This window comes from Saimiri boliviensis, chromosome 1, assembly GCF_048565385.1.
Source record: "Saimiri boliviensis isolate mSaiBol1 chromosome 1, mSaiBol1.pri, whole genome shotgun sequence".
NCBI classification, from domain to species: Eukaryota; Metazoa; Chordata; class Mammalia; order Primates; family Cebidae; genus Saimiri; species Saimiri boliviensis.
Window position 1 is genome coordinate 129,024,739 of NC_133449.1, and position 16,019 is coordinate 129,040,757.

The 16,019-nt window shown below is 36.4% G+C and overlaps 1 protein-coding gene across 9 annotated transcripts in view; it reads right to left on the reverse strand.

Moving 5' to 3' along the window:
• REV1 (REV1 DNA directed polymerase) overlaps nucleotides 1-16,019 on the reverse strand; it is an 86,547-nt gene that overhangs the window by 28,244 nt on the left and 42,284 nt on the right. For 7 of the 9 annotated variants that reach the window (XM_039463605.2, XM_039463593.2, XM_039463591.2 and 4 more), the window contains 4 exons: nucleotides 13,196-13,348; nucleotides 9,161-9,870; nucleotides 6,422-6,529; nucleotides 4,129-4,245 (listed from right to left, as the gene is read on the reverse strand). Coding sequence is in view for 6 of the 9 variants with exons in the window: in XM_039463593.2 (XP_039319527.2) it covers nucleotides 4,129-4,245; nucleotides 6,422-6,529; nucleotides 9,161-9,870; nucleotides 13,196-13,348 (1,088 nt within the window). In the remaining 3 variants the exon portion in view is untranslated. Of the gene's footprint in view, nucleotides 1-1,533; nucleotides 1,710-4,128; nucleotides 4,246-6,421; nucleotides 6,530-9,160; nucleotides 9,871-13,195; nucleotides 13,349-16,019 lie in introns of those variants that run through there. The other 2 variants (XM_039463597.2, XM_039463596.2) reach the window with 1 other exon arrangement.

Below are 16,019 nucleotides of genomic sequence, written 5' to 3' on the forward strand. Positions count from 1 at the left end.
ACACAATCCCTTGATGTGGACATGGATGAGAAGTGATCAGGGAGATGAACCCCCTCCGATAGCCTTACGAGGACTGCACAGCTCTCTGTAATGGGGAAAAGTTAATGAAAAATATAAATTTCTCTGAATATTCTTTGCTGTTTCCTAAAAGAACTATCTGTAGAACTTAAAGCTAATTAACATGTACAACAAACATGCAATTCCTACCAGCCATCTGATCAAACAATAATTTAGTAGGTCACAAACCATGAAGAGGTTTCATCCTAAATTCAAGCTTTTTCTTTTGAACACACATCACATTATCCCCCATTTCACATTATCCCCTGCTACAGGTAATTTTACTTTTAGTTTAATAATGCATGTTCAATTAAAAACATTCAAGTGTGATCAGAATATCAACGCTTTAGAGAACACAACTGTTGCCTAGTGTGGCTCACCAACATCTCTTAATATCCAAACCAAATTTACAACTTAATACAAGAATACAAAATCACACACTCTGGAGAGCCTACTGGCTGCATGCCACTTTACTTCCTTTACCACCTTTAGCTTCACTAGTAATTGAGAAATAGACTAAAACACACCTTCAGTCATAGATCTCTTGGGATACTACTATTAGGTCCCAAGAAGAGTATGCTGTAAAAAAAAAATTAAAAATCACATTCTAAAACCACAATCTCAGCCACATCTCTACTATTATAAACAAAAATACCATCAGTAAAACAAAACCAAAATATATCACTTCACCCATTCCAGACAAATCTATTTTGTGTACACTGTAACAATATGTAACTTACAACCCAGCATTTCTCTTCTGTTTATTTTAGACTTGTTCTGTGTAAACTCAGCCAAGTTAATGCACCACCAGGAAAACTGGCAAAATCTCTGGTTTCATGGACTTACAACAACTCTTCCTGGTTTGCCCAGTAATCATCAACATCTTTCATCTAACTATGCAACCCATACAAACATTTCTGGATTTCAGCAACCATATATCAACAGCATAAATGCAAATCAAACTGATTGGCATCTCACTGGGGTCAAATCCTACTTGCTTCAAAATAGCAGTGTGTGTATTGTGAGCTACAGTTTCTGACATATGAATAGCATATGCTAGCTATACGATTACAAACTAAAGACAGAATCCCAAGCAGATTACCCAGTGTTACTGGATGGTTTTAAAAGGCTAAATATAAATTTTAATAGTCCATTCATCTAAGCTGAAAATCGGTTAAGAATTTCAGGACTGTCAGTATCACACTTCAACAGAGGGTGCAACTAGACCCAAAAAAAGGAGTGCTGAAGTTTGAACAGCCACAACCAACTGCCTTTCAAAGGTGTAACCATGAGTTATGCCTTACAAGTTGGAGAATTACCAGACTTTGATATCTGAAGGGCTAGTTATCTAAGATACTGTCTTGAAAATAACAGAAAACTTATGCTTGAGGAGAGAAGTCTCTGTGGTCCATGCGCCCCCAATGCCCTGGCCTGAGAGGCAACACCATTGTGTTCCTCTCCATTGGGCTGGCTGACCTGTTCCACAGTGCAGCAGAGTGCGTGGGTCCCTCCACGAGCGGAGTGAGTTGCTTCATGTGAGATTCAGGGAAATGCAGGGACACACTGTCCTCACTGGAGGGCAAAGTAGAGAACTGCTCATCAAAACTTGACAAACTAGACGGGCACATGGAGAATGTGGAGGAACGGTTGGAGAAATCAGAGGCCAGGACCCAAGTCTGTGAAAAAGAAATCGCTGAGAATAAATCTATGACTAATACGATTTTTAAAACTGTTGTTCTTTAGAATGAAAACTGAAGTTGTCGAAGGGATAGAAAACATCTGCATCCTGGAAATCCAGGAAAGGGTAAAAGGCCCCAACCATGAAATTTGGAGCATAAATTGTTCCAAACGATGAGATCATCAGTGAGAAGTGTCACTAATGAGTACTGCTCAGGAAGCAGCCTCCAAAAGAAGTCATGGATGGATGAGATTCCCTGGTTGCACTGGTCTAATTAAAGAGCTTTTGGATATGACAACTAAGAAACTAAAGTTTTAAAAAGGACTAAGGATGCTACTTGTTCTAATACTTTGCCTAGACATATAAGCCAAATATTAGAACTGATCTTTTTTTTTTCAAAATTAGTGCACAGAAGCCAAAGATTCTAATTTCTAAACCGATCCTCAATATTTTTATATTTAGTGCCATGTCTGATAATAACCCAGAGAAAGAAAGATCAGGGAATAACAAGCAAAGAGAAACAAGGCACTGAAAAAAGTTCTGAGCACAGCTTAGTTGTAATCAAATTGTATAATAAAGAACAATCTATTCATTTTATATGTAGCAAATATTTTGGTGAGCTGCTAATGGGTGAAAAGGCTTAGGATATAAAAGTAAATGACATGAGGTTAAAGTAAGAGTATAAAATACAAACTGTCATATCACCTTTTCTAGTGACCAATCTCCTTTTGACGGTTTTCAATGGTGAGCGAAATGTAAATATTTCCCCTAATATTTACCTTCTGGTTTACCGCCCATATTTTGATGTGAAGGGGATGTGATTATAGAAGGTATTAAAATGTTATAAAAATCAGGTGGCTAAATTGATGAAGACATTTAAGTAACCATTAAGTACTGTGTTAATAAACCATTTATAGTAAGATTGTTTCTAACAGAAGGAAAGACAAAAGAGGACTAGCTCTCTGCTACTCCTAAGGAACGTTTGCTTAAGGTCAACATTTTAAATGCAGACTGCCAATAAAAGGACGTGTGTAACAAGACTACCCACCAGAGAGATTCTGAGCACTGAAGATGCTACTGCATGTATATACATGGTGGTTTTTCTTCTTTCAACATTCTTTAGTAAATATTTCATAAATGCCTAACATATGACAAGTATTGTGTACTTCCTTAAGCTACTTATTTCTTATCTTGTAACTTAAGATTTCATGTTTAGTAGCACACAGAAAATACAAAAAGAAAAACCAACCTACCACAAAACCATATTAGCAATACTTAAAAAACTACCTAGACCATAATACAACTGAATCTCAACAAGTTCAGTAACAGCTACTCCAGACCTACTCATGCCACACAAAATTCTAGAATCTCAGAAATCTCTGAAAAGATTTAAAGACCAAGAAAACCTTAATAAAACTTGAAATAAATGTACATACAAAGCATAAATATATATCTACAATTATGTTTTTTCATACTTAAGACCACATAAACAGATGATCAAAACCAACAAAAAGACACTTATCCCAAAAAAGGTCCTCAGAGATATTCACTTGCTTTCCTTTTGCCTTAATTTCACTGGGGTCATTTGACAAGCCAGCCCAACGTTTTATAACTGACAACAAGGGCACTGAAATGATTGCAATAAAACTAAACTGCATGCCTTCCATTTCACTGTATATCTAACTTCTAACTACTTTTCTGGGTAATATTTTTCTGAGAAATTATTTTTTAAAAAAATTCTTTTTGGCTTTGCAAAACAACCATGAGAAAACGAATCAGTTATCAAAAAAATTAATTTCTAATAAAACATTTCTCAGTGAATTTACTCAGCGGAAAAAAAAAGACACATGAAATCTTAATAAGTATTATGATTAGTACAACTTATGATTTTGCTTATTAATATCCAAAACTAAAAAGTCATGAGAGTCAACAACAAGGTTATATCTCTTAACAAACAGGTTCACTAAAGGCTATGGAGAATGATTACTGGTGTTTACTTTTAATTCCAATAAATTAAAAATGCTACTGTTATTCTACTTCTTCATACAAATCTTGAGCAACACAAACTTGAACATTCTTACTGTGATACGATGACCAAATGACTAGTAATTAGCTCTCAAGTTAGAGGCTTCTTTAAATTATGCCCATGATTTTTATCCCCAATCTAAATTTATACAGAGCAAATTAATCAAACCTTGTAAAACATTCTTCACTCTCTGCTTCAGGAAAACAGCCTCTAATTCAACAAAACCTAACAATGATATCCTTAAAACCCCTGAATGAAAAAGCTAATTGCTACAACTCTGCTTTCATTTCTGTAAGAACCATACCAACAGCAAAATCCAGAAGCCGTCCACAGGAGCACTAAAATTTCAAAGAGAGCTCATTTGTACCTGCTTTGCCTTTCAGGATTTTATTCTGGTAATACTGCCACTCCAGCTGGGGGTTAGCACCAGGACGTAAAGGTGCCCTTCCTGTACCTCTGTTACTTGTAACAGCCACTGGTTTTCCTGTGAGGAAAAGATTAAATTACTTCTGTATCTGGGTACAGGAATGTTAACAAAATGTAAGCGAAAATTTTTCAAAAGATTTTTAAAACATGCCCTTTTCTTTAGCATTACCTAGACATTAATCCTTAAAGAAAATACTTTAAAGATTATCAATCACCATGTAAATGTCATCTAAGTTTCTTAGCTCCTCCAAAAAAAAGCCAATTATTTGTGATTGTTTTGATACATTTATTCAACCTGAAAGCAGTCAACTCAGCCTTCCATGGCTTTTATTTGATTTCTTAATTGTAGAAAACAGGCAACTCAGAGCCTAGATCCAGACTGAAGTGGTGGGGAAAGAAAAACTAAGTATATATTTTTTTGTATTTCTAGTATCAGAAAAGTAGAGTTAACACCTATACTTCTCTCTCAATTTTACAGCAACAGAAACTAAATATATATGCACAGGAATCACAATTTGACCTACCACATCATCAAACATCAGCATACAGCTCCCCTCAGTTTTTGCTTTGGTAACAACTTACTTTCCTGGATCATTTCCTTTTGTATGTGTGTTAAGTTACAAGATTACTATAATTTTATAAAGCAGTAGCATGGATGAAAAATATGTATTTATTAAATGCATTGAGGACCAAGAAATAAAATAAAATCAACAATGCATTAAAAAGTTACTCTGGCCAGGCATGGTAGCTCACGCCTATAATCCCAGCACTTTGGGAGGCTGAGGCAGGGGGATCATCTGAGGTCAGGAGTTCGACACAAGCCTGGCCAACATGGTGAAACCCCATTCTCTACTAAATATACAAAAATTAGCCGGGCATGGTGGTATGCACCTGTAATCCCAACTACTCAGGAGACTGAGGCAGGAGAATCACTTGAACCTGGGAGGCAGAGGTTGCAGTGAGCCAAGATCATGCCACTGTTCTCCAGCCTGGGCAACAACAGTGAACCTCCATCTCAGAAAAAAAAAAAGAAAAGTTACTCTATAAAAATCAATTATTTAACATTTTAAAACATCCTTTCAGAGCTTAAGCAGCAAACTACCCATGACAAAAAGAAACTCCTGGTTTTAACACAGCAGTTTCTGTGCCATAGTGATTCCTTATTTAAGGAAAGAATTGATTATCAGAAGAAAACATCTCTTTCAGACAGAGGTAACCACTGGGAAACCCAGAATGTATGCTTTTTAAAGTACTGACTAGTTCACAAATATCTGCAATTTCACTACGACAAAGACTAGCCAGATGATTCTAACATATTTTAGCAATACTCAATAATGTTAAATTGTCCTACAATCAAGAAGTTGGGATGTTCACGGGAATCAGGACAGTTAATCAAGTTATTTGCTCAAGAAAAAGCATAGTTACTCAAGTCTCAAAGATGAGAGGAACCATAAAATTTCCATTCATTAACAAAGAGTAGATAGCAATACTCAATAATGTTAAATTATCCTACAATCAAGAAGTTGGGATGTTCACGGGAATCAGGACAGTTAAGTTATTTGCTCAAGAAAAAGCATAGTTACTCAAGTCTCAAAGACGAGAGGAACCATAAAATTTCCATTCATTAACAAAGAGTACAGATAAAAATTTAGAAAATGCCCAATACAGAACCTGGCTCTATTAGTCTTCGATGACATATCCTTATGCTGAAGATGAATATTCTTCCCTGAAGATCTCTATAGGGAAAAAGAAAAACTCTAATTTCCCTACACCTTCCTTGATAATGGAATACAGAAAATTTGGAAGAATTGATTTTCCCAAGGAAAATCAGAATTTTTTTAAAAAGATTTTGTAGACCGGGCGCGGTGGCTCAAGCCTGTAATCCCAGCACTTTGGGAGGCCGAGGCGGGTGGATCACGAGGCCAAGAGATCGAGACCATCCTGGTCAACATGGTGAAACCCCGTCTCTACTAAAAATACAAAAAATTAGCTGGGCATGGTGGCACATGCCTGTAATCCCAACTACTCAGGAGGCTGAGGCAGGAGAATTGCCTGAACCCAGGAGGCGGAGGTTGCGGTGAGCCGAGATCGTGCCATTGCACTCCAGCCTGGGTAACAAGAGCGAAACTCCGTCTCAAAAAAAAAAAAAGGGAAAAAAAAGATTTTGTAATCCCTTTAAATATATATTTATAACAATGTATCAATTTTCTTAAAACATAAGCAAGAATACAGACCTTTGAGATCTGGTCTATTTCGTATACCCACTGATACAAAGAAGCAATCCATATCAACATGCATTATACAGCTCTGATGTCTGGGAGAATTCAGTACTGACATATCTCCTAGAAGGAAAAAGAGAGCATTCAAACCCCAAACTCATTTTTATTATTTAAAACATCAGCTCTAGTTAATTTTAGAAATTACATTTAAAACATGCTTACACCCAAAATGGAATCTTTTTAAAAAACCAGAATTGACTACAGATTATTTCTATATCTCAAGAAAAGCCAAATTTAATTACGTTTCTATTAATCAAAAAGTGCATCTTAAAATTATTTCATTGGGCTGATTATTTTATAAAAATACAAAGGTGTTGGCATACATTTAGTCACATGAAGCTAAGTAAAACCCTTTTTGATTATCACTATGCCATGCAATCTACAAACAAGCCTGGATAAAATAACAATAAAAATGGCTATTATCATCCAGTGCTTGGCAAGTGCCAGGCACTACTGTAAGAGTTTTACATGTATGTGTTTATTTAAATTCTCACAACTATGAAGTAGGTAATCTTATCATCTCCATTTTGCAGATTAAAAGTTAAATTAACTCACACAGCCTACTGCTTGAACAGTGATTCTGTCCCAGTCTGATTTCAGAGCCTCTGAACTACCACGTTACTGTTCTAAGTACTTGAAAAACAGTCTATAATATAAACATAAATCTGAATGCAAATGGAATTTTTATCCTTATGCCATTAAATATTATTAAAGATCAGATCTGGCGACATATACCACATTTAAGGACATAAAGATGAGTGTCCTTACCTAAGGACAAAAGCTTCTAAACATCCTGAGCTACAAAGAGATTCATCAGGGTCATTTTAACTGTAATTCAGGCACAAATAGAGCTTTCCTCTATTATCAGTCTCATCCTTAGCCTTTCCCTCTGGTCCTCTAAGATACACAGTCCTGGAAGTAAGAACCCTCAGCTCGTAAAAAGTTCTGATCTCATAAAAGAGTCTTCCTCAGACTTTAAAATATTAGTACTTAGGGTTAGCCTTTATAATAGGCTTCCAAAAACAGATATCCCCTACAAGTTTTGGACCACTCCATTTACCAAACTGTGACTGTGATAGCATGTAACTAGTTCTCCCCTCCACCTTTTTTTTTTTTTTGAGACAGGGTCTCACTCTGCTGCCCAGTCTGAAGTGAACTGGTTAGATCTGCAGCCTCAACCTCCTGGGCTCAAACAATCCTCCCACCTCAGCTTCTATGTAGCTGGGACCAAGGCACGTTACCACCACGCCCAGCTAATTTATTTTTTCTTTTTGGTAGAAGCGGGGTCTCACTGTGTTGCCTAGGCTGGTCTTGAACTGCTGAACTCAAGCGATCCTCCTGTCGTGGCCTCCCGAAATGTGGGAATTACAGACATAAGCCACTGCACCTAGCCTGCTCATGTATTCTTAAGCTCACAACTCCACGAGGCAAACATCCTGGACTATCCATCATTGCTCTTCACAAAGAAAACTAAGACTCATAGAAGCAAACTAACTTGCCCATACTCCTGCAGCTTAAGTGTGGTAGACTAAGGATTTAGATTCAGGCTAAACTACCTAAATCCAAAGCCAGATACTTCCTTACCACCCTCTATATTATCTCAAAAAAGATTCATAAAATAATCTTAATCACAATTCTGCTGTATAAAAGTATTTTTCAAAGTGTCATACAAACATAATGCAAACAACTCAAAATAATGCTTTTAAACATTTAAGTAGTACAGAATGCATAACCCAAGTATCTACTAAATGCTTTCATACAGTAACAAAATTTCTCATTTTATTCTCATTTACAGAACTAATTAATCATAGTTCTTTGAAGCATTCAGAATTAAATAACCTTCAGGTAACAAGGCCAAGACATGACATAAGGAATCTAATATCTATTATTCTGAAACATTTCATAAATACCAAAAAGCTATTTTTGACTAAAAGTACATAGGAATACATCAAACTCAGTAAAACAAAACAGGAAAAAAAAAAAAAAAAAACCCACATAGAGTGTCTATCACTTTCTAGGACAGAACCATGAGCTTCTTTCTATATCTCAGTTTCCACAGCTATAAATTATAGTATTAATCTGAGATCTCTCCCCATAAAAAAAATCCTACTCTGTAAAAGGAACTAAAACTTCAAACCAGATACTAATTTATAATGACTGGCACAATCTGCTACTAGGTGTGCATTTGTCTTTGATGACAAGAAAAATACTAAAAAACAAAATACAATTAACCAATGTATGTAGATATGAAATAATCACACTAAAAATTTACCACTGTAATAACAGCTGTCAAAATTAATTAAAAAATCATTATGATGCAAGCTTTTAGAAATTAACAATTGCTCTTATCAAATCAATTTCATTCTTACAGGAGTTTAAGCACTGAATAGATTTTATATTAACACAGTTCAAAACTGCAACTGATAAGGTCTATGTGAGGAATGAATGCTCAGAATCCCAACAATCTTACTGTTTTAAGTTCTCTGAAAATTTTCAGTCAGCCACAATTAAATCTGATTTTTTTAAAAAATTTAATAAATAAGCTTTCTACGTTATGCTTACTGTAATGTATATAACTTGACATTCTTAGAGACTTTTATGAGAAGTTCGTATTGACCAGAAATAGCAGTAATAGCCTAAGAGCAAAATGATCAAGGCACGACTGTTTTTTAAGAAAACAATTTTAGTATCTACCTGTGTCAGTTACAACAAGTGCAGACCTGCCTGTTTTCATTTTTTTTAACTTTTCCCTTCCTGGAAAGATACCATTACTTTGCCTTTGTAGGGTATTGACAAACTCAGTCAATTCACACTTCCACATTGATATGTGATGCAGTCTTGAACGAGAATAGAAATTTGAAATAAAATTGCAGTCTGAAGGTTTGGATGGCACTGAAGGTGCTGCCTTGCTAAGAGTAGATACTGAAGAAGTGCTTTTTGTGCTTGAAGGCCCCTGAACAGTGGAGTGGTGAGCACCGTTGATTTTAGTGTTACTGTGCAAAGGTGATAATGAGAAAGAATTCGTTCTGTGTGGATTCCGCAAAACATCTGTGTTTCCGGTGCTTTGCTGCAACTGCTGCAGAGTGCAGTCTCTGAAATCAGTGCTGCTCTTCTCAACCTTTTCCTCCTCCTGGGAAGAGTCTAGAGAAAGTCTGCTGGCAACACTGTTGCCCATGGGCACCAAGCAATCCTGTGTCTTTAAGGCACCATTAGAGCTATGAGTGTGTCCATTAAAAATGGTAGTGCTGCCTCTGGGGTGCGGAATTCCATTCTGTTTCCTTCCCGTAGAGGTTTGCTCCAGATCCACAAAACTAAAATCAGTATTTTCACCTTCTTCATTCCAGCTGTTCATTCCATTGACTCTGACTTCATTTTCTGTCTCAATCTTCTTAACAATGTGATTTCTAAAGCAGGAAAAAAATTTTAAGTTAATACTGTTTGACTTTCAGGTTTAAACAATTTTTTCATTTCAACATTTTCTTAGTGGTACATACTTTGGTAATTCCCTCTTTAAAAACTGGGAATTGCCGGGCATGGTGGCTCACACCCAAAATCCCAGCACTTTGGGAGGCAGAGGTGAGTGGATCGCAAAGTCAAGAGTTCAAGACCAGCCTGGCCAAGATGATGAAACTCTGTCTCTACTAAAAATACAAAAAATTAGCTGGGCATGGTGGTGAGCGCCTATAATCCCAGTAACTCTAGAGACTGAGGCAGGAGAATCACCTGACCCCAGGAGGCAGAGGTTGCAGTAAGCCGAGATCACGCCACTGAGCTCCAGCCTGGGCAACAGAACAAGACAACAACTCAAAAAATAAAAACTGAGAATTATTATATTGAATATTGACAATTTAAAAAAAAAACCTGAAAATTAAACCACAAACTTTATATTCTGATTTGACAAAAGATCATTATTTGCAAAAGTAGCAAGGTAACCAGAAAAATTCTAGAATATGGCCAAGCGCGGTGGCTCAAGCCTGTAATCCCAGCACTTTGGGAGGCCGAGGCGGGTGGATCACGAGGTCAAGAGATCGAGATCATCCTGGTCAACATGGTGAAACCCCGTCTCTACTAAAAATACAATAAATTAGCTGGGCATGGTGGCACATGCCTGTAATCCCAGCTACTCAGGAGGCTGAGGCAGGAGAATTGCCTGAATCCAGGAGGCAAGGGTTGCGGTGAGCCGAGATGGCGCCATTGCACTCCAGCCTGGGTAACAAGAGCGAAACTCCATCTCAAAAAAAAAAAGAAAAAAGAAAAATTCTAGAATATTAACAGCCCTTTGGGTGTTTTTTTTTTTTGTTTTTTGTTTTTTTTGTTTTTTTTTTTACTTCAGATAGTCCCACAGAAGAAATGCAACAGAATCTTTCTCATAGCTGAAGAAAAACCCAAAAAATTTTTCAATTATTTTTCCCATAAAAAATTAATTGGAATATACAAGCTTTAAATATCCAGTTCTAAAGCACAATGCTTGGCATTTACTACAAGGTCAATAAATATCTGCTGAATATACTACAAATAACTTACATAAAAATGGATTTTAAAACCTTACTTAAATTTGTATTCCTAGTTTTAGTTTTTATGATAGGTACTATTCGACACATTAAATCCAATATGAAACCAGTGGTTTCGGTAGGAAAAAAACTGACTATATTGATTAACCTATTAATGGAGCTAACTGTTGCACAAGTAGACAAAAAGTAAGAGTCATGTCAACGTGTGGGTAATTCAGTAAAATTTATACCTAGAAAAAGGAAGACACTTGCCTTATTGATAGGGCAAATTGTACTTCATTTCTAAGAAAGCGTACTTAGATGCCAGGGTGTACAAGGCAATTTGTACCAAGTTGCTTTATAAATGCAGAACCTATGACAAATGCTATGCTAAAGTCACATTCTGGCTCCTCTGGAAGTTTGTTTAGTAATACCTTCAAGAGAATCATTTAAGCAACAAAAACCAAAACCTGAATTACAAACAGTTATTTATTCTACTTAGAAATGTCCACATGCCCAGAGCATTAATTCAATTACCATGCAGGCTCCAGATGAAGGGCTACCTTACAGAGTAGTAAGGCACAGGTGAAATTGCCACAGTATTACCAGGTTTCACCTAAAGCCCCTCATCCTAATACTAACTTGGTTTATCAGTAATGAGAACCTGACTACACAGAAAAGTCCCACAAGCTGGATGACCACCCATTTCTGGGTTAGCTCAGGCTCTGGCTAACCATTGCATAGAACGTGACAGGCAACTCTGAGTAGATCACATCCTCACAGATGATCATGCCAGTGAAGGGGAAAAAGACAAACTGGGTATGATTAAAAGAAAAAAGAAAACCTAATATGTCACATGCAGAGAAAGTCAGCCCCTGAGATAAAGAGAAAAGGGAGCAAGAAGTCACAGAAGCCCATTTCAAAGAAATGTACAAAATATATTAAATACACACACACACACACACACACACACACACACACACACACAAACACAGAAAACAACAAAAGTGATGCACGTCAGAAAGTCTTACATCTAGTTTTGTGTCAAAAACATTAAGATCCTTTAAATGTGTTATAGCAACACATGTAATAGAAGTCCATATATTGGCAGGAGAATACATTGTTAACATATACTCTTCCTGTACTAAAGTTTCTCAGCCTAGACAAATGGACATTTGCAAAGTAGCTGTACTGGAAATATCACAAGTAAAGAATACATTTCTCAGGCAATGGCATAAATGTATTAAGAAGTAAAATCTAACAGGTAATTTCTTCCTAAAAGTTCACCAAAAAGATTTTGAAAAAAATGTATCTATTTTCTACTTTTATTAGTGTGGGTAAGAAAAGATGAAGCTGTGTATTCTGTGAAAAGGTTTTCAGGTATTATTTGCTATATACATCCTGACAGTACATTTAAAAAATTAAAAGCTTTAGGTAACATGAAAAAAATTTGAATATGCTTATGAGTACAAGTTAAATAAAAATGACAACAAAATTACAGAGGGCAGTGATACTGGATCCTCTCAGATTAATTAGACTCCTGGTCCTTTGGAAAAAAATATATGTATATCCAACTCCCAAAGCAAGCAATTTAATAAATAAAGAGAAGGCTAATCATAATGAACTACCTGATATACAAGGTAAGGCAACCCACCAATTAATTGTGAAACCAATTTATCCAGGATTGCAATTAAAGCTTAAATCAACCTTAAAAAAAAAAGCCACATGGAATAAAGTCTAGATTAACTCTCAATTCTATAACCGAGGGTCACCAGCTAAACTTCCATTTATGTAAAATATTTACATACTTAGAATTGTAATTATGAATTTTTAATTTTTCAAAAATAATCTAGAAATGTTAACATTTTCGTTGACTTTCTATGCATGGAACACAACGAAAATACAGCTGGTGCAGTTAGTTCAGTGTTTGAGAATGCAATGTAGCATATTACTTGTGAGGAACTACTTTCATGAAATCCATGAAAAAACTTACTAATAATAAAGATCCACTAGTTTAACATGAGAAACTAGTATGGGCACAAAAACTTATTTACATTTATGAAATTTTCATCATAAAAATAATTTTTAGGTAAGACACTCACACACACATATTTCAATATGTTTATTGTAAGTGAATGGCCAGGGTTCATATCTGCTTCTGTCTGTCTGCAACAGAGCAGGGGCCATGCTCACTGCTAAAAACTAGCTTTGCAGTTAATTCCCAACTAGACAAACTTACACCCTGTTGTTGAGCTGTTTGGCTATATTGCTTGGACCTGGCACAGGATCTTCAGGTCTGCATACAGGATTAAAGCTGAGAACTTTCTGCACATTGGACTGCTTGGTGTACAGCTGATACGGAATGTAGGAGAGGAGGCGTCCAGCTTTGATGCTGAAACAAAAAAGCAACACCAATTTAGAGTTCCATACTTGGTGACAATGAGCCTCATGAAAAAAATTAGTGTCCTTAAACATAACAGTATTTCACCAACGACAGGCCATCTGTTTTCCTACTTTATTCCTTCTTGCTCAGTTTTAGTGGTCCCAATACAATACGATCTTAGAGTGGGATGAGAAAAACTCCAAGCGCAAAGCTGAACTAGTTAATATTTTAATCCTCATGACTTTAATATTTACCATTATTCCCCCTGTCAACAGTTAACAGAGACTCATTAAGAATTCCTCAAAACCTCATCTCACATATTAAGCTTTTCCAGGATAAGTAAACTGAATAAGGATTCTCAATTTTCAAATTCATGTCAGAAACTGTAAAAATAAAAATACAGGACAAAATAAAGAATCTCAACTTCAAGAGAAATAAATAATTTATACCATCTTTATGTGTATAAGAGTAAGAGCCAAGGCCATTTGAAGATATGAACTCTACAAAGGCCGAAGCTACCATGTACATCCTCACAACATACCACACATCACTACTCATATGCAGGGGAACACCAGTATTGTAACACTAGGTGGTACTAGCACTGTAACCGAAGCTCCCTAATGTCTGCTTCCTTTTGTACTTCAGAACCGAAACTAATTTGATTGTAGCATCTTAAACTGGTATTTTCACGTTTGTTGGCCTCATGTATGAAAATACCAGTTTAAGATGAGGCCAACACACACATGAAAAAATGCTAATCATCACTGGTCATTAGAGAAATGCAAATCAAAACTACACTGAGATACCATCTCACACCAGTTAGAATGGCAATTATTAAAAAATCTGGAGGCAACAGATGCTGGAGAGGATGTGGAGAAAGAGGAACACTTTTACACTGTTGGTGGGAGTGTAAATTAGTTCAACCATTGTGGAGGACAGTGTAGCGATTCCTCAAGGAGCTAGAAACAGAAATTCCATTTGACCCAGCAATCCCATTACTGGGTATATATCCAAAGGATTATATATCGTTCTACTATAAGGACACATGCACACGAATGTTCATCGCAGCACAGTTTACAATAGCAAAGACCTGGAACCAACCCAAATGCCCATCGATGATAGACTGGACAGGGAAAATGTGGCACATATACACCATGGAATACTACGTAGCCATCAAAAACGATGAGTTCGTGTCCTTTGTAGGGACATGGATGAACCTTGAAGCCATCATTCTCAGCAAACTGACACAGGAGCAGAAAATCAAACACCACGTTTTCTCACACATAGGTGGGTGTTGAACAATAAGAACACATGGACACAGGGAGGGGAGCACTACACACTGGGGTCTGTTGGAGGGAAACAGGGGAGGGACAGTGGGTGGTGGGGAGTTGGGGGGGTGGCATGGGGAGAAATGCCAGATATAGGTGAGGGGGAGGAAGGCAGCAAATCACACTGCCACATGTGTACCTATGCAACAATCTTGCATGTTCTTCACATGTACCCCCAAACCTAAAATGCAATAAATAAAAATAAATAAAAAAAAAATAAACTGGTATTTTCTTGCTAATAAACTCAGTTATATATGGCTACTCTACCTTCAAAATCATCATTTCACTTCAAATTTGAAATAGCCAACCAATATACTTATGCTATCAACCAAATTTCAAATCAAGCTCCTTTAATATTAGAAAATATTTCAAAACAACTTCCGGATTTTAAACCTGAAATATATACCACAGAATCATCCCTTATTTAGGAAAAAACCTGATAAATAACATGATAAAAATACTTTTCTTATTGTCTCATAAACCCAAGACTTTTCTGATATTTTCATTTAAACGGTACCTCACAAAACTTTTTTAAAAATAATAATCATTTAAGAAATGACTGAATTGGCTTACAGAAAACCAATTAAATATACTGAATCAAAAAGTATGAATACAGGAAAACAGATTCTAAAAATGGAACTATATATGATACAGAGTATGTCCTTTTTTTTTTTTTTTTTTTTTTTTTTGAGACGGAGTTTCGCTCTTGTTACCCAGGCTGGAGTGCAATGGCGCAATCTCGGCTCACCGCAACCTCTGCCTCCTGGGTTCAGGCAATTCTCCTGCCTCAGCCTCCTGAGTAGCTGGGATTACAGGCACGCACCACCATGCCCAGCTATTTTTTTGTATTTTTAGTAGAGACGGGGTTTCACTATGTTGACAAGGATGGGCTCGATCCCTTGACCTCGTGATCCACCCGCCTCGGCCTCCCAAAGTGCTGGGATTACAGGCGTGAGCCACCACGCCCGACCCCCCAGAGTATGTCCTTTATATAATTATGTCAATATGTATTTAATAATTCTACTTAAAATACCTTAAACTATATCAAATGCTATAACTACTAAATTACGATAGTAAAGAACACACTATACTAGTCACAAGACGTGTACTCAAATGGATTAGCAGGCTAAATGTTTTATCAAAATTTCTGCTTATATTCAGATATTAGAATCAAAATCCTAAAATTAGACTAATTTTTACTTTATTCTTCCTCAAACCAACTTTTCTTCCTTTAATAGTTGGTCTTAATTGCCTAATGATAAATCTTTGTTCTATGGCATTATGTTCCTCAACTCACCTGCTTCCCCCACCAAAAAAAGTTCAGGTACTTAACAGCTGAAGTAAAATCCTAA